The 23,860-nt window shown below is 36.6% G+C and overlaps 1 protein-coding gene across 1 annotated transcript in view; it reads left to right on the forward strand.

The window, feature by feature from the left end:
* ARSL (arylsulfatase L) overlaps positions 1–13,494 on the forward strand; it is a 34,836-nt gene extending 21,342 nt beyond the window's left edge. The window contains exons 7-11 of the mRNA XM_072614473.1: positions 2,371–2,507; positions 8,232–8,366; positions 9,962–10,124; positions 10,545–10,666; positions 12,382–13,494. Coding sequence (XP_072470574.1) covers positions 2,371–2,507; positions 8,232–8,366; positions 9,962–10,124; positions 10,545–10,666; positions 12,382–12,740 — 916 coding nt within the window. The 3' untranslated portion in view covers positions 12,741–13,494. The remainder of the gene's footprint in view (positions 1–2,370; positions 2,508–8,231; positions 8,367–9,961; positions 10,125–10,544; positions 10,667–12,381) is intronic.
* The last annotated feature ends 10,366 nt before the right edge of the window (positions 13,495–23,860 follow it).

Below are 23,860 nucleotides of genomic sequence, written 5' to 3' on the forward strand. Positions count from 1 at the left end.
GTTTTCTTGGCAAAGGTACTGGACCTACCTCCCAGGGCTGTTTCAAAGACAAAGTGATGAAATATTTGCAAAGTGCTCTGCAAGCTTTCAAGTGCTGTATAATTGCTTCTTGTTTTTGCTGTCTTCTTTGATGATTGTTGTTATTTAAGCCCTAACTTAAGACATATCCTTCTAGTCAGATCCTTTCTAAGTGGAATCAGCAGCTATCACTAAACCTTTCAGTACTCTAGGTAACACTCCAAGACTATTAATTGAAGAGAAGGTACATGCTTCAGTAGAAATATTTTTCCTTATTGCAGTTTTCCCTATAACATTAAAGTGCAGGTCCATGACCTATCCTTAAATTCTTTTTTTAATTAAATTCTTTTTTCAATTATCCAGCACTAATTTTTTCTTCCCCTATTTGCCCCATCCCTCAGGCAGCTAACTGGAACTAGGAATAAATCTATCTTCAATGAGGAAAAACCAAGTTTAAATCTAGCCTCAGAAACTCAGTAGCTGTCTAAACTTGGGCGAGTTAATGAATCTCCATTTGCCTTGGTTTTCTCAATTGTGAAATGCAAACCTTAAAATCATTTACCTCTTACAACTGATATGATGACCAAATGAGATAATACTTGTAAAACCATTTAGCACAGTGCCTGACACATGTAGACATTTAATAAATGTTTATTTCCTTTCTTCCTTCCCTAGGGGAGGAAAAAGAGAAATAAATCCCTTTTAACAGATAAGCACAGTCAAACAAAACAGATTTCCACATTGACTATCTCCAAAAATGTGGGCCTTACTTTTTGTATGTTAGTCTATCACCTCTCTTACAGACAGTGGGCATAATTCATCAATCTCGTAGAATCATGGCTGATAATTATGTTGATCAGAGTCCTGAAGTCTTTCCAAATATTTCATTTTTACACTGTTCATTTTACAGTATAAATCATACTCCTGGCACTGTTCACTTCACTTCGTATTAGTACATACAAGTCTTTCCAAATTTTATTGGAAATATTTCTTTCTCCACTTTTCATAGCATGACAGTATTCTATTATATTCACGTACCACAGTTTGTTCAGCCATTTTCCAATTGATGGGAACTCTCTCAGCTTCCGTTTCTTTGCCACCACAAAAAGAGCTGCTATAAATATTTTGTTTAGCATCTTCACCTCTTTAAAAAAAAAAAAATCTCCTTGGACCATAGACCTAGTAGTATTTATTTCTATATTCTAATACAGTAGAACTAGGAATAAATCTATCTTCAGTGAGGAAAAACCAAGTTTAAATCTAGCCTCAGAAACTCAGTAGCTTTAATTATAAACACAAACTTTTGATAGCTTACAATCACTAGCATTTGATGATAGCAACTGTAAAATGTTTAACTATCTATATTATTCTATCTGCCAAGATTCAAGGTATTAAAAAATATTTAAGAAATGGAAATATGCCAAATACACCAAAAGACACCAAAAGGTCCATATTTCTTCCTTTCTCTAAGATGAAAAGAAAATACTAGGAAATGAAAATTTTATAATAAAAAAATAGAAATGAAATCATGAAATAGAAACAGAAATTAAATCATTCTTATAAGTACTCAAAATATTAGCATGTTTTAGTATTTAAAATATATTTAACTGGTTCTCATATCTTCACACAAATTGATATGATCAGAGATCTAGCAGAGGAAGGAACCCTTAGAGGCAATCTAATACAACTAACTCATTTTACAGATGAAGGAATTTAAGCCAATGGAGATGTCTTCCTATTTGAGTTTGACTGTACTGATGTACAGAAGCTGATAGACTCAAGATTTCTACCATAGAGTCCTTTAGAGACTTGTCCATGGTAGAAAGCTTCAGAAGTTGGGTTTGAAGAAAGGTAGAAATTTTAACAGGAGGAATTTTAAACCAAGTCCTCTGACTACAAAGTCAATGTGTTTCCACTGTTCCACATTGCCTCACCCAATCTTGTTTGGTGAATACCAAGCAACACATGAACAGCTAGAGAGTGCAGCGGATAGAGTGCTGGGCCTAGAGTAAGGAAGGTTCAAATATGGCCTCAGCCACTTACTAGCTATGTGATCCTGGGCAAGTCACTTAACCGTATTTGCCTCAGTTTCCTCATCTGTAAAATGAACTAGAGAAGGAAATGGCAAACCACTCCAGTATCTTTGCCAAGAAAACACCAAATGGTGTCACAAAAAATCAAACACATTTGAACAATGACTGAACAACAACAAAGCAACACATATAAATAATTGATTTTGAGCATATCTACATAAATATTAAAATCAGTAGTTATCTTTGCATCTTTAGCCCATTTTTACAATTAAAGTATATGTGTGTGTATACAAATATTTAAAATGTTTTTTAATTTTAGGAACAAGCATGGGCCCTTCCTACTCATTATTTCCTTCTTACATGTACACACACCACTTGTTACTACAGAAAAATTTCTTCAAAGTAGCAATCATGGATTATATGGGGATAACGTAGAGGAAATGGACTGGATGGTAGGTAAGTAAACATCTGCAAATAGAAATTATTTTTGCTCTCTAGTCAACGAATCCATTAGGAAAACAGCATTAAGGATGGAAAGAGTATATTGGTTCAAGAAAATACAAGTAACTACTAAATATTTGATAATGCCAAATGTATACATAAACTTTTAAAGTTCTGAAATGTTTGTATATATTCAGATTATGAAATCAAGATCATTATTATCTTTGTATTATAATTATTCTAGCAAATCCATCAAGATCCATCAGAGTTTTCATGATATGGTCTTGAACATTTTGAATGCAATATTGAGGAGATACCTAGTCACCTAATGTGATACTGTAGCATCTAAAAAGTTCAAGAGACATAGTTTCTGAGTAATTAATAATTTTCTTAATAATGCTAGCATTTTATTAATGAAAGAACAGTCATTTGGCTATCTATCTCTTGGAGCAAAGACAATCATGGCAGTGGGCTCATGGCTTATATGTTTTTGGAAAAGTGGAAGAGAAGTGCTGTGGAAAATCAATATATTCTCTTTTCTTGGTAATTCCAGTGGATATGACTGTGGCTAAAATGTGGAGGATCAGGGCACATGTGCTATAGCTGTCAACGAGTTCTCTTCTCATTTCATGCTGTGAGATACATTTTCTAGCTTATAGAACCCATATGCAATGGACTTTCTGATTGTGTATATAGATATATATGTATGTATGTATGTATGTATGTATGTATGTGTGTGTATGTGTGTGTGTATGTATGTGTATATATATATATATATATGTATATATATATATATATATGTATATATATATGTATTCACAGAGACAGCTAGGTGATACAGTGGATAAAGCACCAGTGCAGGAGTCAGGAGGACCTGAGTTCAAATTTCACCTCAGACACTTTGACACTCACTAGCTGTGTGATCTTGGGCAAGTCACTTAACCCCACTTGTCTCATCCTGGGTCATCTCCAGTCACCCTGATGAATATCTGGTCGCTGGATTCAGATGGCTCTGAAGGAGAAGTGAGGCTGGTGATCTGCACAGCCCTCCCTCACTCAAAACAAAGTCAAGTGCAAGTCATGTCATCATTTCTCTGATGGCATGGTCTTCTTCAGCAACAAGAGATGAACACACAAGTACTCATAACACACTTTTAAGTTAATTATGAACATATTCTTCATCTTTTTCTTACGTCTAGTTAATCAACTGAGAGAAATTATTATTTCTCTCCAATATTAATGGACAATTATTAAATTGAGACTAAGGTTAACTTAAATTAAGGTTAAGTTAGGTCTTCCTTTTCCTCATTTAGAAATCAACTTCTGTAGGATATTCAGACAACCTTTAAAGTGCAGGGCTGATAATGAGATGAAATATTGGGCAGGATGCACTCAATTGGGAAAGTTTAGATCTTTCAGAAGATCTAAATTTTAGTTTAGGTGACTTGGTGAAATCTGGCCCATTGTGTTTTAGTGAAGTCTGAATAGACGTGAACCCCCTTCTGTCTAGATTACCCTAAACAGGGGAGTCTGGGTAAGACATGTCTCTGCAGGGTCATGTCCCTCAGTCTTTGTTAGAATAAGCCCACCTCTCATTATAATATTCATTCTTCACATTAATTATTAACCAATCAGAGTTGATTGCCACTTTCAGGAACACTTACTCTTCGCAGGGCATATAAGGTTTGAGTGGGTTCCATGAGGCATCTTTGCAATTTCTAAGCTATAAATTTCTAAGGTATAAATGCTCACGTTGAAAATTTAACGACTAGTTCAAGTTGGCTCAAACATGTTCCTGAATAAATAGCTTTAATAATTATTATAATAACAACTAAAATTTACATCATACCTTAACGTTTGCAAAGCATTTTGCATATGTCATTTCATTTGATCTTCAGAACATTTTGCAGATTAGAAAATCAAGGCCAAAGTAAAGTTAAGTGACTTGCCAGAGTCACACAGTGTTTGAGGGGAGATTTGAACTTAGGTCCTACTGACTCCAAGTCCAGTGTTCTAACTACTGTGTCACCAAGCTATAGCTAGTGTATTAATAGAATCAGATAATATGCAAGCACATTAATTCAGTCACATGAATAGATAACAATATAATCAGAATTTTTAATCAAATAATCATTTGAATTGTAATTATGCACCTGGTATAGACTAGGCACAGAGGTTGTAAATACAAAACCAAGACAGTCTCTGCCTTCAGGCACATATCCCACAAGAACATTACAACATGTTCACTGATATGTAAAAAAGATTTATGCAAAGTGGTTTGGAGTAGGGAAATAATACCCTGGGAATTAGGAAAGAAGGTGGGATGAGCTATACCTGGAAGAAAGTTAGGGGCTGCATGAGAAAAGGTTAAAAAAAAGAACATTCCAAATATGGATATAGCCAATGCAAAATCAGATAAGAGATGAAATGATTTGCATGCAGAATAAAAGAACTGGTGGGTGGGGAAGGTAGCTTTGTGAAATCAGTCCTGAGTGATGGGCTAAAAGCCATGTCGCAAAGGGTATGAAATGCTGGACAGAGGAGGTTTTTTGTTTTTGTTTTTTGTCCTTATTCATAGGACATAAACAGAACATCTTGAGCAAGGCAATGACATAGCAAGACCTTTTGTTTAGGAATATCATTTTGACCTCTATTTGGAAAACTAATTGGAAAAGGGAAAGATTGAAAGCAGAAAAGTCAGTTAGTTACAAAGCCACTGTAATAGTCCAAGGCAGAAAAGATAAAGTAATTAATTGGAGTGACAGAGGTATGAGTGCAGAGGAATGGATAAAAATTAGCAACATTGAGAAGGTAGGATCAACTAGCTGGATATATGGATGCGTCAGAGTAAGAGTAGAGGATTACTTCTAGGATAGAAACAAGAAATAATGGTTTCCTATACAGAAATATAAGAAATTCACAGAAGACAATAATGAGCTCTGTTTTAGAAATGTTGAGTTTGAAATTTCTATGGGATATCTAAGTAGAGATATTCATCAGGCCCTTTGAAATGCAAAACTAAAATTTGGGAGAGTTAGACATGTAGATTAAGGATAAGAGATGGTAGTTGAATAAATGAAAATTAACTAGATTATTTTAAGACAAAAGAAGGTAGAACCCAGTACTGGGTCCTGGGGCATGATCATAGATAGTAGGCTGCACTGGGATGATAAACCTGAAAAAGAGAGTGAGCAGGAGTGGTTAGAAAAGTAGGAACAGAAGAACCACAGAGCAATGTCAGAAAACCCAATAAAAGGGGAATATACTGAAGGAGGGGAGTGATCAGTAGTGACAAAAGCTAAAGACAAATCAAGAAGGATGAGAACTGATGAAAAGACATTGGATTTAGGAAGAAAGACATTACCAGAAAGGGAAGATGTCTTAGATTCAGAAATGATCGTAGGTCATTTGATTACAAAATTGTGAAAATCTTTTGCCTGAAAAAGTAATAGAGTTAATTAGAATTGGAAACAGTTAATTTGGGGGAAATTACTCTCTTGGGGGAGAAGTATAGAATTAGACTGAATTTTTTGACATGTCCAGTACAATGCAAATTTGTTTTGCTTGACTAAATTTACTGGTTGCAAAGGAAGACTTTTACTGGAGAAAGGAAAGTTAATGGGGAAAATTAACAGGGAATGTAAGGAAAATGATGCAAAAAGAATGAAATATTTAAATCGTGAATAAGAGGCTAAATGAATCTCAGAAGGGGATACAGACAAGCAGGGCAATGTTGAAATTATATTTTAAATTTTTACATATATAAACACATATAAGTAAATAAATTTAATACACATGTAATTTTATATAAATAAAATGTTAATATCTGTAAATAGTACATGTTAATATGTGTGTAAATATTTGTGTTATAATGTATAAATTTATAGAAATACAAAATATAACAATTATGTAAATATATGATGTAGATGGTGTAAATACATGTAAATATCATATGTTACTTTGTAAAGTAGCAGTCGTAGTAGTAGTGGTAGTACTTGCTGTTTGTCCTTCATTCTAGAAGAGCACCATGACATCTGGAAGGTGATGTCATGACACATAAGTGAATTGTATTTAAGTAAGGGAGGGATGTGCAATGGCTAGATATAGATCTAGCCATCTGAAGATGGCCCAGTTAGTAGCACAAGTTTAAAGGTATATGTAATAATTTCATTGTTTCATATATAATCCTCTTTCTGGCCAGAAATGTTGTGTTTTTTGATGGTTTAGCTAACATGTTCTGTCTTCCCTGTGCTAGAGCAAGCCTGGCTACATATTTCCCTCAGGGTTATAGGGGTTCACTGGAGGGATTCAGCAAGCTCTTCTCTCTTGGCTAGAACCATCATTTTGATTGTATTTCCCACTCCACCAATGCTTGCTGTCAGTAGCTGACTTTTGTCCTAACTCTATTTAACCACTTAAAAGCAATTAGCTTTTAGAAATCTTTGAAATGCACCTGAGATAAAGCATATCCATGATCTATTTCCCACTCTTCAGGGGACTTCTAGAATTCTTTAACTTTGTGCTCAGTCAGTAAATCTGTATAGAATGAATAAATGGATGAGTGAAAAAGTAAGCACATTTCTCTTTCAAAGCTCGTTCAAATAAGGTCTAGTTCAGGCCTGTATAACCTGTAGCCTGTGGGCCATTTGCGGACCACCAAAGGATTTCAGTCAGCCCACAAAAAATGTAGAGGATGTAAAACAGCCTGCACAACATACGGCCCATGGTCTGTATGTTGTGCAGGTCTGATCTAGTCACTAGACCTTAGTTATTTAGTGTGAGGCTCTGTTCTTCTGCTACCTGTCGGTGGTCCTCTTTTATAATATAGTTGTGGAATAGGACTCTGTCCTGGACTTTGATCCCCTCTCCACTAATGAAGGTGCAGTTTCATAATTGTGGAGATAGAAGCCCTATTTCAGGGGAACTGGAAAAGTGAATGTAGCCTTTTTCTAGACATTCTGCAGTGAAACAAAGAGGGAAAAACAGAATATTGCCCAGAGGAAATACAGGGCAATATGCCATCACTTTGCTTAACCTAAAATTTTGTTGTTGTTCAGTCATGTCTGACTCTCTGTGACCCCATTTGGACTTTTCTTGGCAAAGGTACTTGAAGTGGTTTGTCATTCCTTCTCTGGGTGATTTTATAGATGAGGAAACCAAGGCAAAAATGATGAAGTGACTTTCCTAGGGCCACACAGCTAGTGTCTGAGGCCAGATTTGAACTCAAGTCTTCCTGACTTCCATCCTGACACTCTGGCCAGTGCACCACCTAGCTAGCTGCCCCAAACTGAAAATCTAATTAATATTGAAATATTATTCTACCATTTAATTAAAACAAAATGAGAGATAGAGGAAATATTTTATTTTAATTTTAATAGAGTCCATAAAGATGATTTCACAACTGGAAAGGAAATATGATAGCACTCTACCTTCTTCATTGATTTTCTTCCTCCCTATACCAATCTGATTTAATTTCAGGATGCAGTTTTATTTACTGATTTCTGAATTTTAAAAAAGCTCACAGTTCTCAGATAGGTAGCTTTCCTAAAGAAGTCAGAAGAAACTAAAAGTTACAGACTTGGAATCAGGAATACTCATTTATGAGAGTAGTCAGTTCAATGACTTTAAAACTACAAATTACTTCCAAATGGTATTTTTTAAATACTACATTTCTACTGAATTTCTTACTGCATAATATTCTTTTTGTCCAACCAGCTCAAATATAATCCCTCTCCTTAGGTGAAGTTCTTGAGACTTTGAACAATGAAGGTCTGACCGAAAGTACACTGGTTTATTTTACTTCTGACCATGGTGGGTCTTTAGAATCTCAAATAGGAAGTGAACAGCATGGTGGCTGGAATGGAATATATAAAGGTAAGTCTTCTCATATTAATTCCTTCTCAGACTTTTGTTTCTGTGGGAAAGCAATCCCTGCTCAGATTTCCCCAGCTCCCTCATTTGAATGGGGAAAACCTGTTTGGGGAGATTTTAGGAAACCTGATCTGTTTAATTTGTTCAAGGGATTCTAACGTGGTGCTCTCTGATTTGTTATTCTACCTTTAGACGGTGGAAGCAAAGATTACATTAGAGTGTTTTATGTACATTGAATAGACGAAGGACATAGAACTTAATACAAAAGTCACTACATCAGAACAAAAGCTTAAAAATTCTATACTTTGATATATTATTTTAAAAGAGATGATCTCCTGAGACACGGAAGTTAAAGTGTGATTCCTAAAGAGTTAGAGAAAGGATGGCAAAGGAAGAAAAATTATGAGTTTTGGTTCCTTCCCAGCACTAACTCAAGTGCATTATAAAATAATAGAATACCCATTGTGTATGAAAAAATTCAGGGACAGATACATGCACCAATGTACTAAGAAGACAGAGAAGAGCCAATTGCAGTAAAAGTGAAAGAAAAAATGAAGGAAGAGAAGGCAAATAGAATGTAGAGAAATGTTTGAATTATGTGAAAAATTAACATAGAACGACAAGGAAGGAAGTGTGCAGTTAGTCAAGTCAATAAGAATTTATTAAGTACCTCTTATATGACAGGCACTGTGTTAAGTAATCAAGATACAAAGAAAGACAAAAAAAGTCCATGCTCTGAAGGAGTTCACATCTTATGATCAAGACAGCATTGCAAACAACTATGTGAAATAATTCAGAGATAATCATAGAGGGAACACCCTAATATTAAGGGAGATCCATAAAAGACTTTTTGCAGAATTTGAGATTTGAGTTGGGATTTGGGGGATTAGTAAAAGGCTTTTTTTCAGAATTTGAGACTTTAGTTGGGACTTAAAGGAAACCGGGAAGCAGGAGACAGAGAAGAGGAGGAAGAGAATTCTAGGAACTGGAAACAGTCAATTTAAGTTTGCAGAGTAGGGAGATGGAGTATCTTGTTCTAGGAACTACAAGGAGCTCAGAGTCACTGAATCACAGATTACTTGAAGGAGAATAATGTGTTGGAACACTAAAAAGGTAGGAAGAGACTAGGTTATGAGGAGCTTCAAAAATCACACAGAAGATTTTGTATTTGGTCTTCAAGGCAATAGGTCATAGAGCCATTACAGCCAAAATTTCACAAATCACTATTCTTTAATTTAAATGAGCTCATATTTGTCTCAGATACAAGCACAGGCATGTCAGATATAATCCTGAGAAAGGTATCAACAAGTTAATAAGGGTGTCAGAGTAATAACGACTCATCTTGGTACTTAGAAAAGCATTTTTAAGTATTAAAAAGCATGAGAATCAGCAATGGAAATTCCCATTTGTCATAAAATGATTGGTTTGACTCAGTTCTCATCCTCCAAAGAGGTTATTTTTATTACCTCTTCCCCAGATGAAACCAAATATTGGGGTAAAGTTTCTCTTAAAACAGAGAAGAAAGATATCTTGCTCATAAATATTGTCACTTTTCTATTTTTTTAACCATGAATTTTGTCTTATTAAATTAAACTAAGGAGGCAAAGGCATGGGAGGCTGGGATGGTGGCATTCGGGTCCCAGGAATACTGCGGTGGCCTGGAGTCTTACCAGCAGGTCGTGAGATTGACGAACCTACAAGCCTAATGGATATCTACCCAACAGTGGCTCATTTGGGAAGGGGTGAAGTGCCCCAAGATAGGTAAAGAGATCTTTATGTATAATTCATTCCATATCATTTGCAAAAGAAACATCAGTGCTTGTTGTCCTAATTTTAACTTGTGAAAAATTGCATTCACTGGGGCAGCGAGGTGGTACAGTAGATATAACACCAGTCAGGAGGACCTGACTTCAAATCTAGGCTTAGATACTTGATACTTACTAACTGTATCATCCTGGGCAAGATGTAATCACTCATTTTACAGAGGAGGAGAAAGAAACAAGCGGCTCGATAATATGGTCAGGGTCACCTAGCTAGTTAGTGTCAGAAGGGAGATTTTAACTTAAGTCTTCCTAACTCCAAGCCCAGCACTCTACCTACTATTCCGCTCCATTGGATTGGATGAAGTGTTTGAACATATTTTGCTGCTCACTCCTAGTCTTGTTTTCCCTGTTCCCTCAGAGTGATTGATGGCCGAGACCTGATGCCTCTACTTCGGGGAGAAGTTCATCAATCAGATCATGAGTTCATGTTTCATTATTGTGAATCATATTTGCATGCAGTTCGGTGGCATCAAAAGGATAGTAAGTAGAAGAGGCTCTAAAAATTCAGTAGAAGTAGTGAGTTTCAGAAAATTTTTGCAAAAATTTTACTTAAAAAGCTGGAGAATCTGATATTCCTTCCATTCTGATTATTTCATTGGACATATAATTTCATGGATATAGGGAACTACTAGATGAGGAAACCCCTTCTACTTATTCAGATTAACCTTTTTCTCTTTAATTTATAGTCTGAGATTGACCTAGAGCACTGAGAAGATAAGTGAATTGCCCAAGGTAATACAGGGAGGATGTCTCAGAGTTGTGATTTAAACCCAGATTTTCCTGAATTTAGGGCAGCTAGGTGGTGAAGTGAATGGGGTAAAAGTGCCTGAGCTGGAATCATGAAGGCTGATGTTCCTAAGTTCAAATCTGGCCTCAGGGGAGCAGAACCAGGAGAACATGGTACACAGTTATGGCCACGTTGTGCTAACTTTGGCTAACTTTGATAGACTTGGCTGTTCTCAGCAATGCAAGCAAGGTTCTAAGACAACTTCAAAAGGCTCATGATAGAAAATGCTATCCACATTCAGAGAAAGAATTATGGAATCTGAATGTAGATTGAAGCATACTATTTGCTCTCTCTCTCTCTTTTTTGCTTTGTTTTGTTACTTCTTTCTCGTGGTTCATTCCACTGGTCATAATTCTTCTTTGCAACATGACTAGTAGGAAAATATGTTTAATATGAATGTATATGTAGAGTCTATATCAGGGAGGGCAAGGAAAGGGAAAAAATTTAAAACTCAAAAGCTTGTGGAACTGAATGTTGTAAACTAACACTAAATTAATTAATTATTTAAAAAAAAAATCTGTCCTCAGACACTTACTAGCTGTGTTACCTTAGTAAGTCATTTAACACTGTTTACCTCAGTCTCCTCATCTATAAAATGAACTATAGAAGGAAATAGTAAACCATTGTAGTATCTCTGCCAATAGAACCTCAAAAATGGTCATAAAGAGTCAGAAATGCCTGAACAAAAAGAAAATTCCTGGATTTATGAATGACTCTCAACTCCACCATACTTTCCCTTCTTTTACTTTTACATTATTAATTAATTAATTAACTTATAGCTTTAAACATTCACTTCCATAGGATTTTGAATTCTAAATTTTCTTCCCCTCCCCCTACTGCAAGAGAGTGTGCAATCTGATATAGGCTCTATATATACAATCATATTAAACATATTTTTCTACGTTACTCATGTTTTAAAGAATAATTAGAATCAATGGCAGAAACTATGAGAAAAAAGAAACAAACAAACAAAAAGAACAGATAATATGCTTTGATCTGCATTCACACTGTGTAGTTCTTTCTCTGGATGTGGACAGCATTTTCCCTCATAAGTCTTTTGGAATTATCTTAGATCCTTGCATTGTTGAGAAGAGGTGAGTCTATCAAAGTTAGTTATGACACAATGTCATTGTTACTGTATACAGTGTTCTCCTCACTTCACTCAGCATCAGTTCATGTAAATCTTTCTGGGTTTTTCTGAAGTCTGCCTGCTCATCATTTCTTATGGAACAATAGTATTCCATTACATTCATATGCCAACTTGTTCACGTGCTTCACCTTCTTAAGAATTGAAATTTGAAAGAAAATCTTAAGTGGTTCAAATAATGTCAGTAGTCAGAGGAGAATAAAATATAGAATCAGTAATGCCCTCTGAATTTCACCTTCAAACTCTGCATTCTTCTTTCAGGTGGTACAGTATGGAAAGTACATTATGTGACCCCAATATTCCACCCAGAGGGTTCTGGTGCCTGCTATGGAAGAGGAGTTTGTCCATGTTTTGGAAAGGGTGTAACTCACCATGACCCACCTTTGCTGTTCGATCTCTCGAGGGATCCTTCTGAGGCTAACCCCCTTTCACCTGATACAGAGCCGCTATTTGGTTCAGTAATCGAAAGAGTAGAGCATGCTGTACAAGAACATCAGGCTACCCTAACACCAGTTCCACAGCAGCTCAGTACTTTTAATAACATCTGGAAACCGTGGCTTCAGCCATGTTGTGGCAGTTTCCCATTGTGCTGGTGTGGTTGGGAAGATGACCACAGATAAGAGAATATTAAGATTGCTAAGTCACAAAATTTTTAGAATTGAGGTTCATATGGAGAACCATTGGAAAATTGCCCGCGTAGTATGTGTCAGCCAAAGGGTAGTACTTTAAAATGTCCACTAACTAAACTCTCAGTACTATAAAATTCATAACATTACAAAGCACTGGACCCAATAGGAATTATAAATAACCCATGGACAAACAAACAAAAGTAAATCACTTATCTTTACACTTCTGAAGGCTAGAGCAGCGATACAGTCTCAAGGATAGAGTTCAAAATGTGAGACTTTGAATCTAGCCTGATCCTATTCCCTAGACCCCTTAAGAAACAACTGAGTTTGTCAATCTATTCCAGAAAAAGTCCAGTGTTATAATACTTCACATTTTCTGTTGATTATCTCCAATTTATCTCATCTTTATCTTGTTTGTACATAGTTCTTTTTCATGGTATTTCCTCCATTCAGACTTCAGACTGTGAGCTCCTTAAGAGCAAAGACAGGCTTTTTTTTTGCAACCCTAAAACTTAGCACAGCACTTGGTACGTAGTATTCACTTAATAAATTCTTATTGACTCACTCCTAAGACATAATGTAATGTAAAATTAAGCCCTGATTACAATTGCTAAATAAAGCCAAGCAGCCAAAGGACCTTTAGGATTGGAGATGACTGCTTGCAACCTAAAATGTTTGTAATTTCTGTAACTCTCCATTTTACATTGCACAAGGATGGGTAAAATAAAATCTGTATCCTTCCAAACCTTTATCTTAAAAGTTTTGAAGTATGAATAAATTAAAGTGTGTACCTGTTAACACTTCTCCATAAACCACCCCATAGGGTAGATCCAATCATAGGTTTTAAGGCCATGCCAGTAGTATACAACCTGTTAGGCCCTATGGAGGTGGGAAGGTCTGGCTTATGAGCTCAGAGGTGAATTAAATATTTGTAGGTTTCAAGAAGAAATGAGTACGGGTTTGAACATGTAGAGTTTGAGCTAGTAGTGGGACATACATACAGAGACATTAAAAAGGTAGTAGAAAATTCAGGTATAAACTCTGAATAGAAGTTGAAGATAGAATATACTTGGGGGGAAAATTGAGCAGAGGTAGAAATCACCAGAATAAAGAGAGTATAGAAAGTTAAGAGAGTACAGAGAAAATAAAGGGAAAGGGATGAATTTGAAGACTTAAAAACATAATTTCAGCTAGGGAGGAAGTGGTAGGCTCTGGTTAGATGATTTATTTAAACCCCATTTCTGTCACCTCCTATGTGATCTTGATAAACAAGTCAATTGATTTTCTTCATCCTGAGTTTTTGTATCTTTAAAATGAGGGGGTTAGACTAGATAGCCTCTGAGGACATATGCAGCTTTAAAGTTTAGAGGCATAGGAGGAGGAAAGATGATGAGCCAGGAAAGGAAACTGATGAAAGAAAAATAAAACCATGAGCTTTCTCTTAGTTGGACTAAACTACCTGTGTGTGCTCATCCTTTGTTGCCGAAGAAGACCATGCCATCAGAGAAATAATGATATGACTTGTACTTGACTTTGTTTTGAGTGAGGGAGGGCTGTGCAGGTCACCAGCCTTACTTCTCCTCCAGAGCCATCTGAATCCAGTGACCAGATATTCATCAGGATGACTGGAGATGACCCAGGATGAGGCAATTAGAGTTAAGTGACTTGCCCAAGATCACACAGCTAGTGAGTATCAAGTGCCTGCGGTAAGATTTGAACTCAGGTCCTCCTGACTCCTGAACTGGTTTTTTATCCACTGCACTACCTTGCAACCCCTACTAGACCACCTACTAATTTTATAAATGAAAAAGTTCAGGCTCAAGGATCAAGATTAAAAACTAGTTAGTGGCCTAGACAGGATTAGAACTGAAGGTTATAGCTCCCTGAATCCTACTCTACTAGAAACTAGGTAGCTCGGTGGATAGAATGCTGGGCCTGGAGTTAAGATCTGAATTCAAATTTGACCTCAGACACTCATTAGATGTCATTGAATGAGTCACTTAAACTCTGTGTGTCCCCTTTTCCTGAACTGTAAAACAAGGACCACAACACCTTCCTACCTCCCAAGGTTGATATGTGGATAAAATGAGATGTTGGTAAATATTTTCAACAATATCTGGCACATCTGTTTATTTCCTTCCTTCCTATTGCTTTTCCTCTGTGCTGCATGGGAAGCTGGTTTCTTAATAGCTAAAGCAAATAATTTTATCTATGCAGAGAAAATAAAGGACTTGACACTTTTCTGACTAATTTGATCGTGTAGAAAACTAACCTGTTGTATTTGGGTCAATAAAGCTTCATTTCCCTTGAATAATAGTAGCTAGCATTTATATAGCATTTTAAAGAAGGCAAATTGTAAGGAGTGCGTATGTGTGTGTGTGTGTGTGTGTGTGTGTTACCTACCAAACAGGTCATAGGTGTCCACATGAGTCTGTCCAGCTGCTGTTTGTAGGGAGGCAGTGTAGATATCTCTAGTGTCTCCTCGGCCCACATTCCTCCAAAAGAAACTTTGCTTCTGACCAGAAAGGGAACAGGAGATCAGCACCAGAGTCTGGACATTCTGTTCTCCTCAGAAAATAGGTACTAAACTAGAATTACATCAGCCCCACCATATGTGTGTGTATGTGTGTATATATACATATATACACACATATGTATACATATACATATATATGCATGCATATACATATATACAGTTAATTAATTAGTTAATCTAGGGGAAATAATTTACAGGCTCAAGCTGAGCACCTGATTGCTATCTCTTCACAAGGAAAACATGCTTACATTATATACCCAAGGTTTGACTCTCCACCAAATGCCAGTTCCGCAAGTATCACAAATACCCAAGAGCAAATATTTATCCAAGTCAATAGCAAACAGAAATCAGAGAAAATGTAAGATGAGAATAAACTAAATTATACACGATATGAATGAATTCTTCCACTCTCATAGAGATATCTCAGTTCAAAGGACAGAGAGTCAGAGATAGAAAGAGAGATTGAGCCCACATCTCATCCCAAGGGGAAATTGTGATCAAGGTGCTGGCTGCTCTACATGTCAGCTTCTTCCCAGAGTCTTTCTCTCACTTTAGGGATCTCTTTTGAAGAGAATCTGGAACGATGTATATTCTCTTTTGAAAGGAAGCCAAATCAAGATCTCCCCTCTCTTTAGTTCTTCCTAATTCTATTCCTCATGCAGGCATGGAGAAATCCATATTTACCAATGAGGTGAGCCTTACGTTAATAGGTTTTGAGCCATGGATTTCATAAATAGTATCTTATTTTATCTTTTCAACAACCTGGGAGGCAGATTGTTATTATTCGTATTAGTATTTATTATTTCCCCCATTTTACAGTTGAAGAAATAGGGTAAATGACTCATTCAGGGTCATATAGCTGACTTCAGGTCCAACACATCTGCACCAACTAACTTACTATAAATAGCTTTTCATCGATTTTCCTGATAATTTTCTTCAAATCTCCACTTACAATTGACCTTTTATAAACTATTTAATGTTCACAAAGTTTTTACTTGTTTTACCTCATTTGATCCTTATGAAGTCTAGGCTTCAGGAATTATCTTCATTTTACAAATGAGAGAATTGAGGCTTAGAAAACAGAGGTAGATTGCCTACAGCAATCTACCTAGTTAGTGAATCTGAGGCAGAATTCAAATACAGCTCTCTCCTGACTAGAAATCAGGTGTACTTTCTATTACCCCATATTGCCTCAGTGTAAAAAACAAACAAATAAAACACCTTACTTTTCACATTATAAAAAAGATCACTTCTATTTAAAGCTCCAGAATTTCTCAAAAGAAATTTATGACTTTTTGAAGACAAATTATTTCCCCCCTTTAGGGGAAAAACCAAATTCTATCAGTTCCTAAAAGATGAGAAGGGATGAGCAGGTATAGGGAGAGATAAAGGTACAAAATTCCATGGTGACTAGTCATTAAGAGACTTCCTTAGTTAAAGATTTCTGAGTTCAGAAAGTGGAACGTATCCTAGGTTCTTCACCATGAAAAGAGTCTTGTTTAAATGTGAAATAGGAGGCAAAGGTTGGTGACTGGCAAGGCCATTAGGAATCAGATCTTGTTGTCCTCTCTCTGCAGGAACATGTTGTTAATTTGGAAATTGTTCACCCAAATCACTACTTAATTTTTATGAGAAAAATGTAATTAGCCTCATTTTACAGATGGGAAGACACAAATATACTAAAGTAAATTTCAAAAAGTCACACATAAAAAAGTAGTATCTCCCAGTTCTTACTTTGTATTTAAAACTGGACTTTATCCTTGGGCTACATACCGCTAACTACTGATCATCCGTGTGTATTTGTTGTTGTTCAATCATTTAGAAGGGTAGACTGGAAGTTATATTCAGTAGAGATACAGTGCCAAGTCAGATGGACTCAGTTCCCCTATAAATGATTTTGGTCAAAAGCAAGGGTTGATTCACCCAACAACGGGATATCTTTCCTCTGAGGGAGCACTGATTTTTTGAGGTCTAACTTTTTCATACTCCAGGTGACCCAAAAGTCATTCTCATTCTTCTCTAAGATGCACTCCAGATTTCTCTACAATGCCCCTGAAACCTCTTCATCATGGAAGCTTACTCCAGCCCTGCAATTCACATGCAGAAACATCCTCTAACCCTGTAGTCTGTCCCTCTGATTGGATGGTTCTTTCTAGATCCTCCAATTAAGAAGGGTGCTCAGTCATGTCTCATTCCTCTCCAATTTGCACTCCATCCAAACTTTCTATGCCCTGGATAGCTTTGACTCCTGCCTACCACTACTTCTTTGTTTTCAGCTTTCTTCTATATGTTTTCTTCCTCCATTAGGATGTAAGCTTCTTGGGGTCGGGCTTTTCAATATTTGTATTTGGACTATATTTGTATCATCAGAGCATAGCATAGTATTTGGTGTATAGTAAGCACTTAATAAATGTTAAGGGATAGAGTCTTGCTCCCCCATTTCACTCAAATTCCATGGATAATTTTTTGCTCTTTAAGGAAAAACTAACCTAGCTTATGTGACAAAGATGCTGATAGATGATATTCCTACCACACAGGTTGAAACTCCTCTAGAAAATGGTAGCATGTAAAGAATGCTAGATTTGGAGTTAGAGAATTAAGTTTCAAATTCCAGCTCTGACCCTATTCATGTAATTTGGGAAAACAATTTAATCTCTATAAGCCTCAGTATCCCCATAAGTTAAATGATAGAGGTAAAATAGAAAGATTCTGAGGTCCCTTCCTCTTCTAAATCTGTCATCCTATGCTTTAATAACTTAGTAGAAGGTTTTTAAAACTTGTGACAAAATGAAAATAATAATAATTAATCTTCAATCATTTCAGTGAGTCTGACTTTGGGACTCCATTTGTGGTTTTCTTAGCAAAGAGACTGGAGTGGTTTGCCATTTCCTTTTCTGGATCATTTTACAGATGAGAAAACTGAGCAAACAGGGCTAAGTGGCTTGCTCAGGGTCACACAGATGGTAAGTGTTTGAGGCCAGATTTTAAGAGATATAAGACAAGAAGCTAAGCTAACCTAAGGTATTCACTAATGTGCTGGAAGATGTCCTGAGAGAAACATAAGGAAAAGAAGGATTCCCTACTGATAGTGAGGTTTTCTGAATGTTTCTGTCTGTGAACTGAAATTTTCTGTTTCTGGAGTCCATTGTTCTAATTGCAATGTGCCCTAGATCACTAATAAAAATGGAAGAAAAAAAGAAGAAAAAATTTCTTAAACTTTATAGTAATGTGGAAAAGACTAGTCCAACCACCATGTACTAGAGGTGGGGGATGTGGAGAGGAAAGAAAATTCTTCAGTACTTCAGAGATCTACAATTTTGTTGGTGTAAGTACTCTACCAACACATCACAAACCCCCTATATATTAACAGGTCATCTGTGATGACTGCTGTGTCCCTCTTTCCCCACCCCTCAAAAAATTATCACTCTGTAACCAACCTGGTGATGACTCTCTCCAAATTTACTTAGGTAGGCTGGTATTTGGACAATTGGCAATTGACATACAATATCACAATCATCATTAGGTCCATTTTTAAAGTTAGGTAAATCCTTCTGGAACTTATGATCTAGTTTTTAAGGACCATGGTCACTACCATTACATGAGAAGGTTTCAGAGTAGGATTATAGTGAAGAAAAAAAAATTAGGTGAATGAAAAAGATTTATTGCCCAAATGATGACATGCAGCTGAATGGGCAACCTCTTGAGTTATTAGTTAGATAGATAGATAGATAGATAGATAGATAGATAGATAGATAGATAGATAGATAGATAGATAGATAGATAGATAGATGGATGGATGGATGGATGGATGGATGGATGGATGGATGGATGGATGGATGGATGGATGGATGGACGGATAGATGGATGGATGGATATTTGTATGTGGTTTGTCCTTCATTCTTGAAGAGGACCATGATATCAACGAAGTCACCAGTTTCAGTGGCCAGATATTGATCAGGATGACTGCAGATGGCCCAGGATGCAGTGGGTGACCCTGGCCCTTTTAAGCTAAGGTTTTTTCAAGTGCTCACTTTGAGTGAGGTAACTCCCATTCAGTGAATAGGCCCCTTTAAGAAGTGAATCCTGGGATGGACCCCTTTAATAATAATAAAAAAATCAAACTGGGAGAGGAAGGCCCTCAGGGTTGCTGGTCAAAAGAGAAACAGTTACTACTGACATTCAGTCTGAGACAGGAGGGTTCAAATAATGGATAGATAGATAGATAGAAAGATATCTTTGATTAATCAATAAATAACATATACTTATTACATGTAATAGTAAGAGCATACACACTGATGATGGTGCTGTGGTGCTTTCCAGGGGCAATCACATTGTCATGAGATCACTACTTTTTTTGTAGGTATCCAACCTGTTGACTAGATTAGTTCTGACTGCAAAATCTACACTAGCTTCATGGCACTTGCTATCACGGTAGTCACTCCAGAAAAATGTGTATCCACATTTTTTCTTATCAATGTCAAGTTCAATGCTAAAAACTGGGGATAAAAAGAATCACAAAAATGAGGTCTCTGTCCTTAAGGAACCCACATTCTAATGGTTAGTGATTGTAAAAGATAAACAAACTGGGGATCACAATTGAATGGAAGGGCTTGGTTGTATTAAGGACATTTCTTGGTTTTTTAAATGACATCATAACAGAAGCCTTTAGTGACACTAGTATTTTTCCAATTGTGTTAATTGACTACGAATAATGGAACATTATTATCTCTGAAATCTCATCATGACAAGTGATGATTGAATGGTGCCTGGCAGATGTGAGTAGTCTGCAGAGTTACCAATGATAACTTGTGCAAAGAAATTTTATAAAACTAGTATCAAGGATGTATGACTAGAATAGGTGGTAAAAAGGAAAGAGAAAGGATGAATGATCCAAATAGTGCACTAGTACTCCCAAAGTACATAAAAAAGAAAGAAATAAAAGATCCAGTGCCTCAGGTACTGATCAATGAAGGATTTATGGAATGACATGGAAATGGTAGATAGCAGATCTTGTGTGAACAACAGAAAAAGGTGGAATTGTACCAGTGGGGATAGTAAGTGTACCAAAGAGACCATAGCTTCATGGAAGAATCTAAGTAGTAGGACAATCACTCACTCAACAAGCATTTATTAAGTACTTATAATGTTCTAGGCACAGTACTAAACCTTGGGCATGCAAATACAAACAAAAAGAGGTATAGGGCATTCAGGGAAGACTAGTACCTCTGGTGTGAGGGCTGCCAAGCAATTTTCAGGGCTGCATTCCACCTTTGGTGTCCACCTGACTCACTCAATTCTTCCCTGTGATTCCAAGAAGCTGTAGCATGTGCAACAGCCACACCCTGACAAACCATTTTGACCAGCAGGTTTTTAAATCAGGTTGAGGGAAACCAAGGGGTCTCAAATCCATTAATGCGTTAAAGGAGTATCTACCCAAGCATTTGAAGATTTCCCTGGTGTAATGAGTAGATGAAAACAATTTGTTCCAACAGCCATGAAGGTGGCTGAAGCAGGTGCTAAAGAGCTTTTAGAATTAGGTTGGACATCAAAGATGCCAAGGTCATCCACTGTATCCCAAGCCATTGCCAGTCCTCTTGACTTTTGTCTTACCAATGGACTCTGATGACTCTGGAAGAGAAAATAAGCCAATGACTCAGAGCAATTCTGTCTCATGACTCCAATTTATGCACAATTCAAAAGATATTCTCTATACCATTTTACCATTTTTACCTGTGCTGACAGGCAAGTGACAAAGCAGCAGGTGCAGATGCACTGGGAGATTTAGTCCCAACCCTTCACCCAGGTGACCCAGGCCATAGGGTCCTCTTCTCACTGGACTGCTGCAATAGTAGAATTCAGCGGCCCCTTGGGTGTCAGAGCAGTCATTTTTTAAGGACTGCAATGCTCACCTCCTGGAGTGAGGAAGGGGATAAAAAAGGTGCCCTAAAAATTGTCTGCTTCACTCAATCCTGATCTGCTTGCCACAGCAGGGAGGCATCACACCCTACAATCAAACACAAAACAATGTACACAATTTTTTTGAACATAGTTCCACTCACCAGCAGTACAAGGAATATGTACACATTTATGGACAATACAAAATCCAGTGGACCTGAAAGACAAACAGCTCTTGTTACAAGAGAACTCAGAAGGTATTATATCCAAATAACAGCCCTGACTGAAACAAGGCTGGCAAAGGAAGGCTAACTTACTAAAGTCGCAGCTGGATATACATTTTTCTGGAGTGGCTGCAGTGATAGCGAGTGCCATGAAGCTAGTGTAGGTTTTTAAGTCAAAACTAACCTAGTCAACAGGTTGTATACCTACAAAAAGTAGTGATCTCATGACAATGTGATTGCCCCTTTCAGGAAAGCACCACACAACCATCAATGTGTATGCTCCCACTATAACAAACCTTGATAAGATCAAAGAAAAATTTTATGACGATCTAGAGACCCTCATCATCATAAAAGAGAACAAGCTCATAATTCTGGGTGACTTTGATGCTAGAGTAGAAACAAACTATTAAACATGGCAGAGAGTCCTTGAGAGGAATGAAGTTAGAACACTTACTTTTAAAGACTGATGCATCTCATGATCTTATCATCAATGATCTCTTTTATTTACCCAGGACTCAATAAAAATTCATGAGTATACCCTCATAGCAAACCTTGGCATTTAATAAACTGTCATTTTTCAAATTTAAATTTATTTAATTAATTTATGCAATAAAACAAGCATTTCCATAACAAAGTGGAATAAAATGATTGCACATGAAATCATAAATTCACTATGAACAAATTGCTATTCCTTTAAAATACACAGCAAAGTTTTCATGTAAATTTCCTTTTTCCGCTTTCTTGTTTCTACCCTCTCTTTCCCTGTAAAATTATTCTTCACATACTTCTATTTATAAGTTCTTTTCCTGGATGCAGATAGCATCTTTCTTCATATGTCCTTTATAGTTAATTTGGGTAGCTTATAATAGTCAAAATGATTTATTCATTCAAAGTCATTCTAGATAAAAATATTACTGTTACTGTATACAATATTCTCTTGGTTCTGCTTATTTACCTCTTCATTATTTTGTGCAAGTCTTTTCATGTTTTCTAAGATCACTGAGCTTGTCATTTCTTATAGCACAGTAGTATTCCATCAAAACCACATACCACAACTTATTTAGCCATTCCTCAGTTGGGCATCCCTGGGCATCCCTGTAATTTGCCACCACAAAGAGGCCTGCTATAAATATTTTAGAACATGTAGGTTCTTCCTTTTCCACCAATCATTTTAGAAATAGACCTAGTAGTAGTATTGCTGGGATACAGGCAGTTTAATAACTCTGGGCACAATTTCATCTTGCTCTCCAAAATGGCTGGACCAGTTCACAATTCCAACAATGAATTATTGTCCCAATTTTTCCATATCCCTTCCAACATTTGTCACTTTCTCCTTCAATCATTTTAGCCAATCTGATAGGGATAAAATATCTCAAGGTTGTTCTTATTTGCATTTCTCTAATCAATAATGATTTGGAACATTTTTATATGACTATAAATTGTTTTGATTTCTTCATTAGAAAACTGCCTCTTTATGTCCTTTGACCATTTGTCAATTGGGGAATGACTCATATTCTTATAGATTTGACAAAGTTCTTTATATTTTGAGATATGACACCTTTATCTGAGAAACTGTCTATAAATGTCTTCCCCAATTTTCTGCTTTCCTTCTGATCTTGGCTACACTTGTTTTATTTGTACAAAAACTTTTTAAAATAGTATAATAAAAAAAAAAAAACTGGGTCATTTCCATTTGAACTCTTAGGAAGACTCTGAGGATCACCTGGCAGGATAAGGTATCAGACACTAAAGTCCTTGCTTGAGTTGAACTGCCAAGCATTCAAACTATGCTTCAAAGAGTGCAACCCCAATTGGCTGGCCATGTTGTTCAAATGCAAAATGTATGCTTGCCAAAAAGACTATTTTATGGAGAACTCACATGGGGCAGGCAATCACATAAAAGTGAGAAGAAGCGATACAAGGACCCTCTCAAAGTCTCTCTCAAGAACTTTGGATCTGACTATGCAACATGGGAGACACTGACTGGCACAGGACCGCTCTGCATGGCATGCCCACATCAAAAAAGGTTCTGTGCTCTATGTGTAAAGCAGAATTGAGACAGCACAAAGGAAATGTAGGAAGCACAGATTTGGAATAACCATCCCAAATAATCACACAAACTATCAGTGTCCAATCTGTATTAGAGCATTCCGAGCTCATATTTGTCTTATCAACCACAGATGGAAACACTGAAACTTCACTTTATCCTGGTAGTGTCATTTGGGTCCTCTTCAAGAACTGATAACAACCAACCAACATTTGTTTTATTTGTACAAAAACTTTTTGGTATTATCACAATTATCCTAACTTTGATCTCTATCTCTTGTGTATTTATAAATTGTTTACCTATCCATAAGTCTGATAAGTAATGTGTTCCATGTAGACTATGTCATTGGAAGGAGAAGAGACAAACACAATATGAGTGACAAAGGTGATGTGTAGTGCAGAGTGCTATA

Source organism: Notamacropus eugenii, chromosome 5, assembly GCF_028372415.1.
Source record: "Notamacropus eugenii isolate mMacEug1 chromosome 5, mMacEug1.pri_v2, whole genome shotgun sequence".
Lineage (NCBI taxonomy): Eukaryota > Metazoa > Chordata > Mammalia > Diprotodontia > Macropodidae > Notamacropus > Notamacropus eugenii.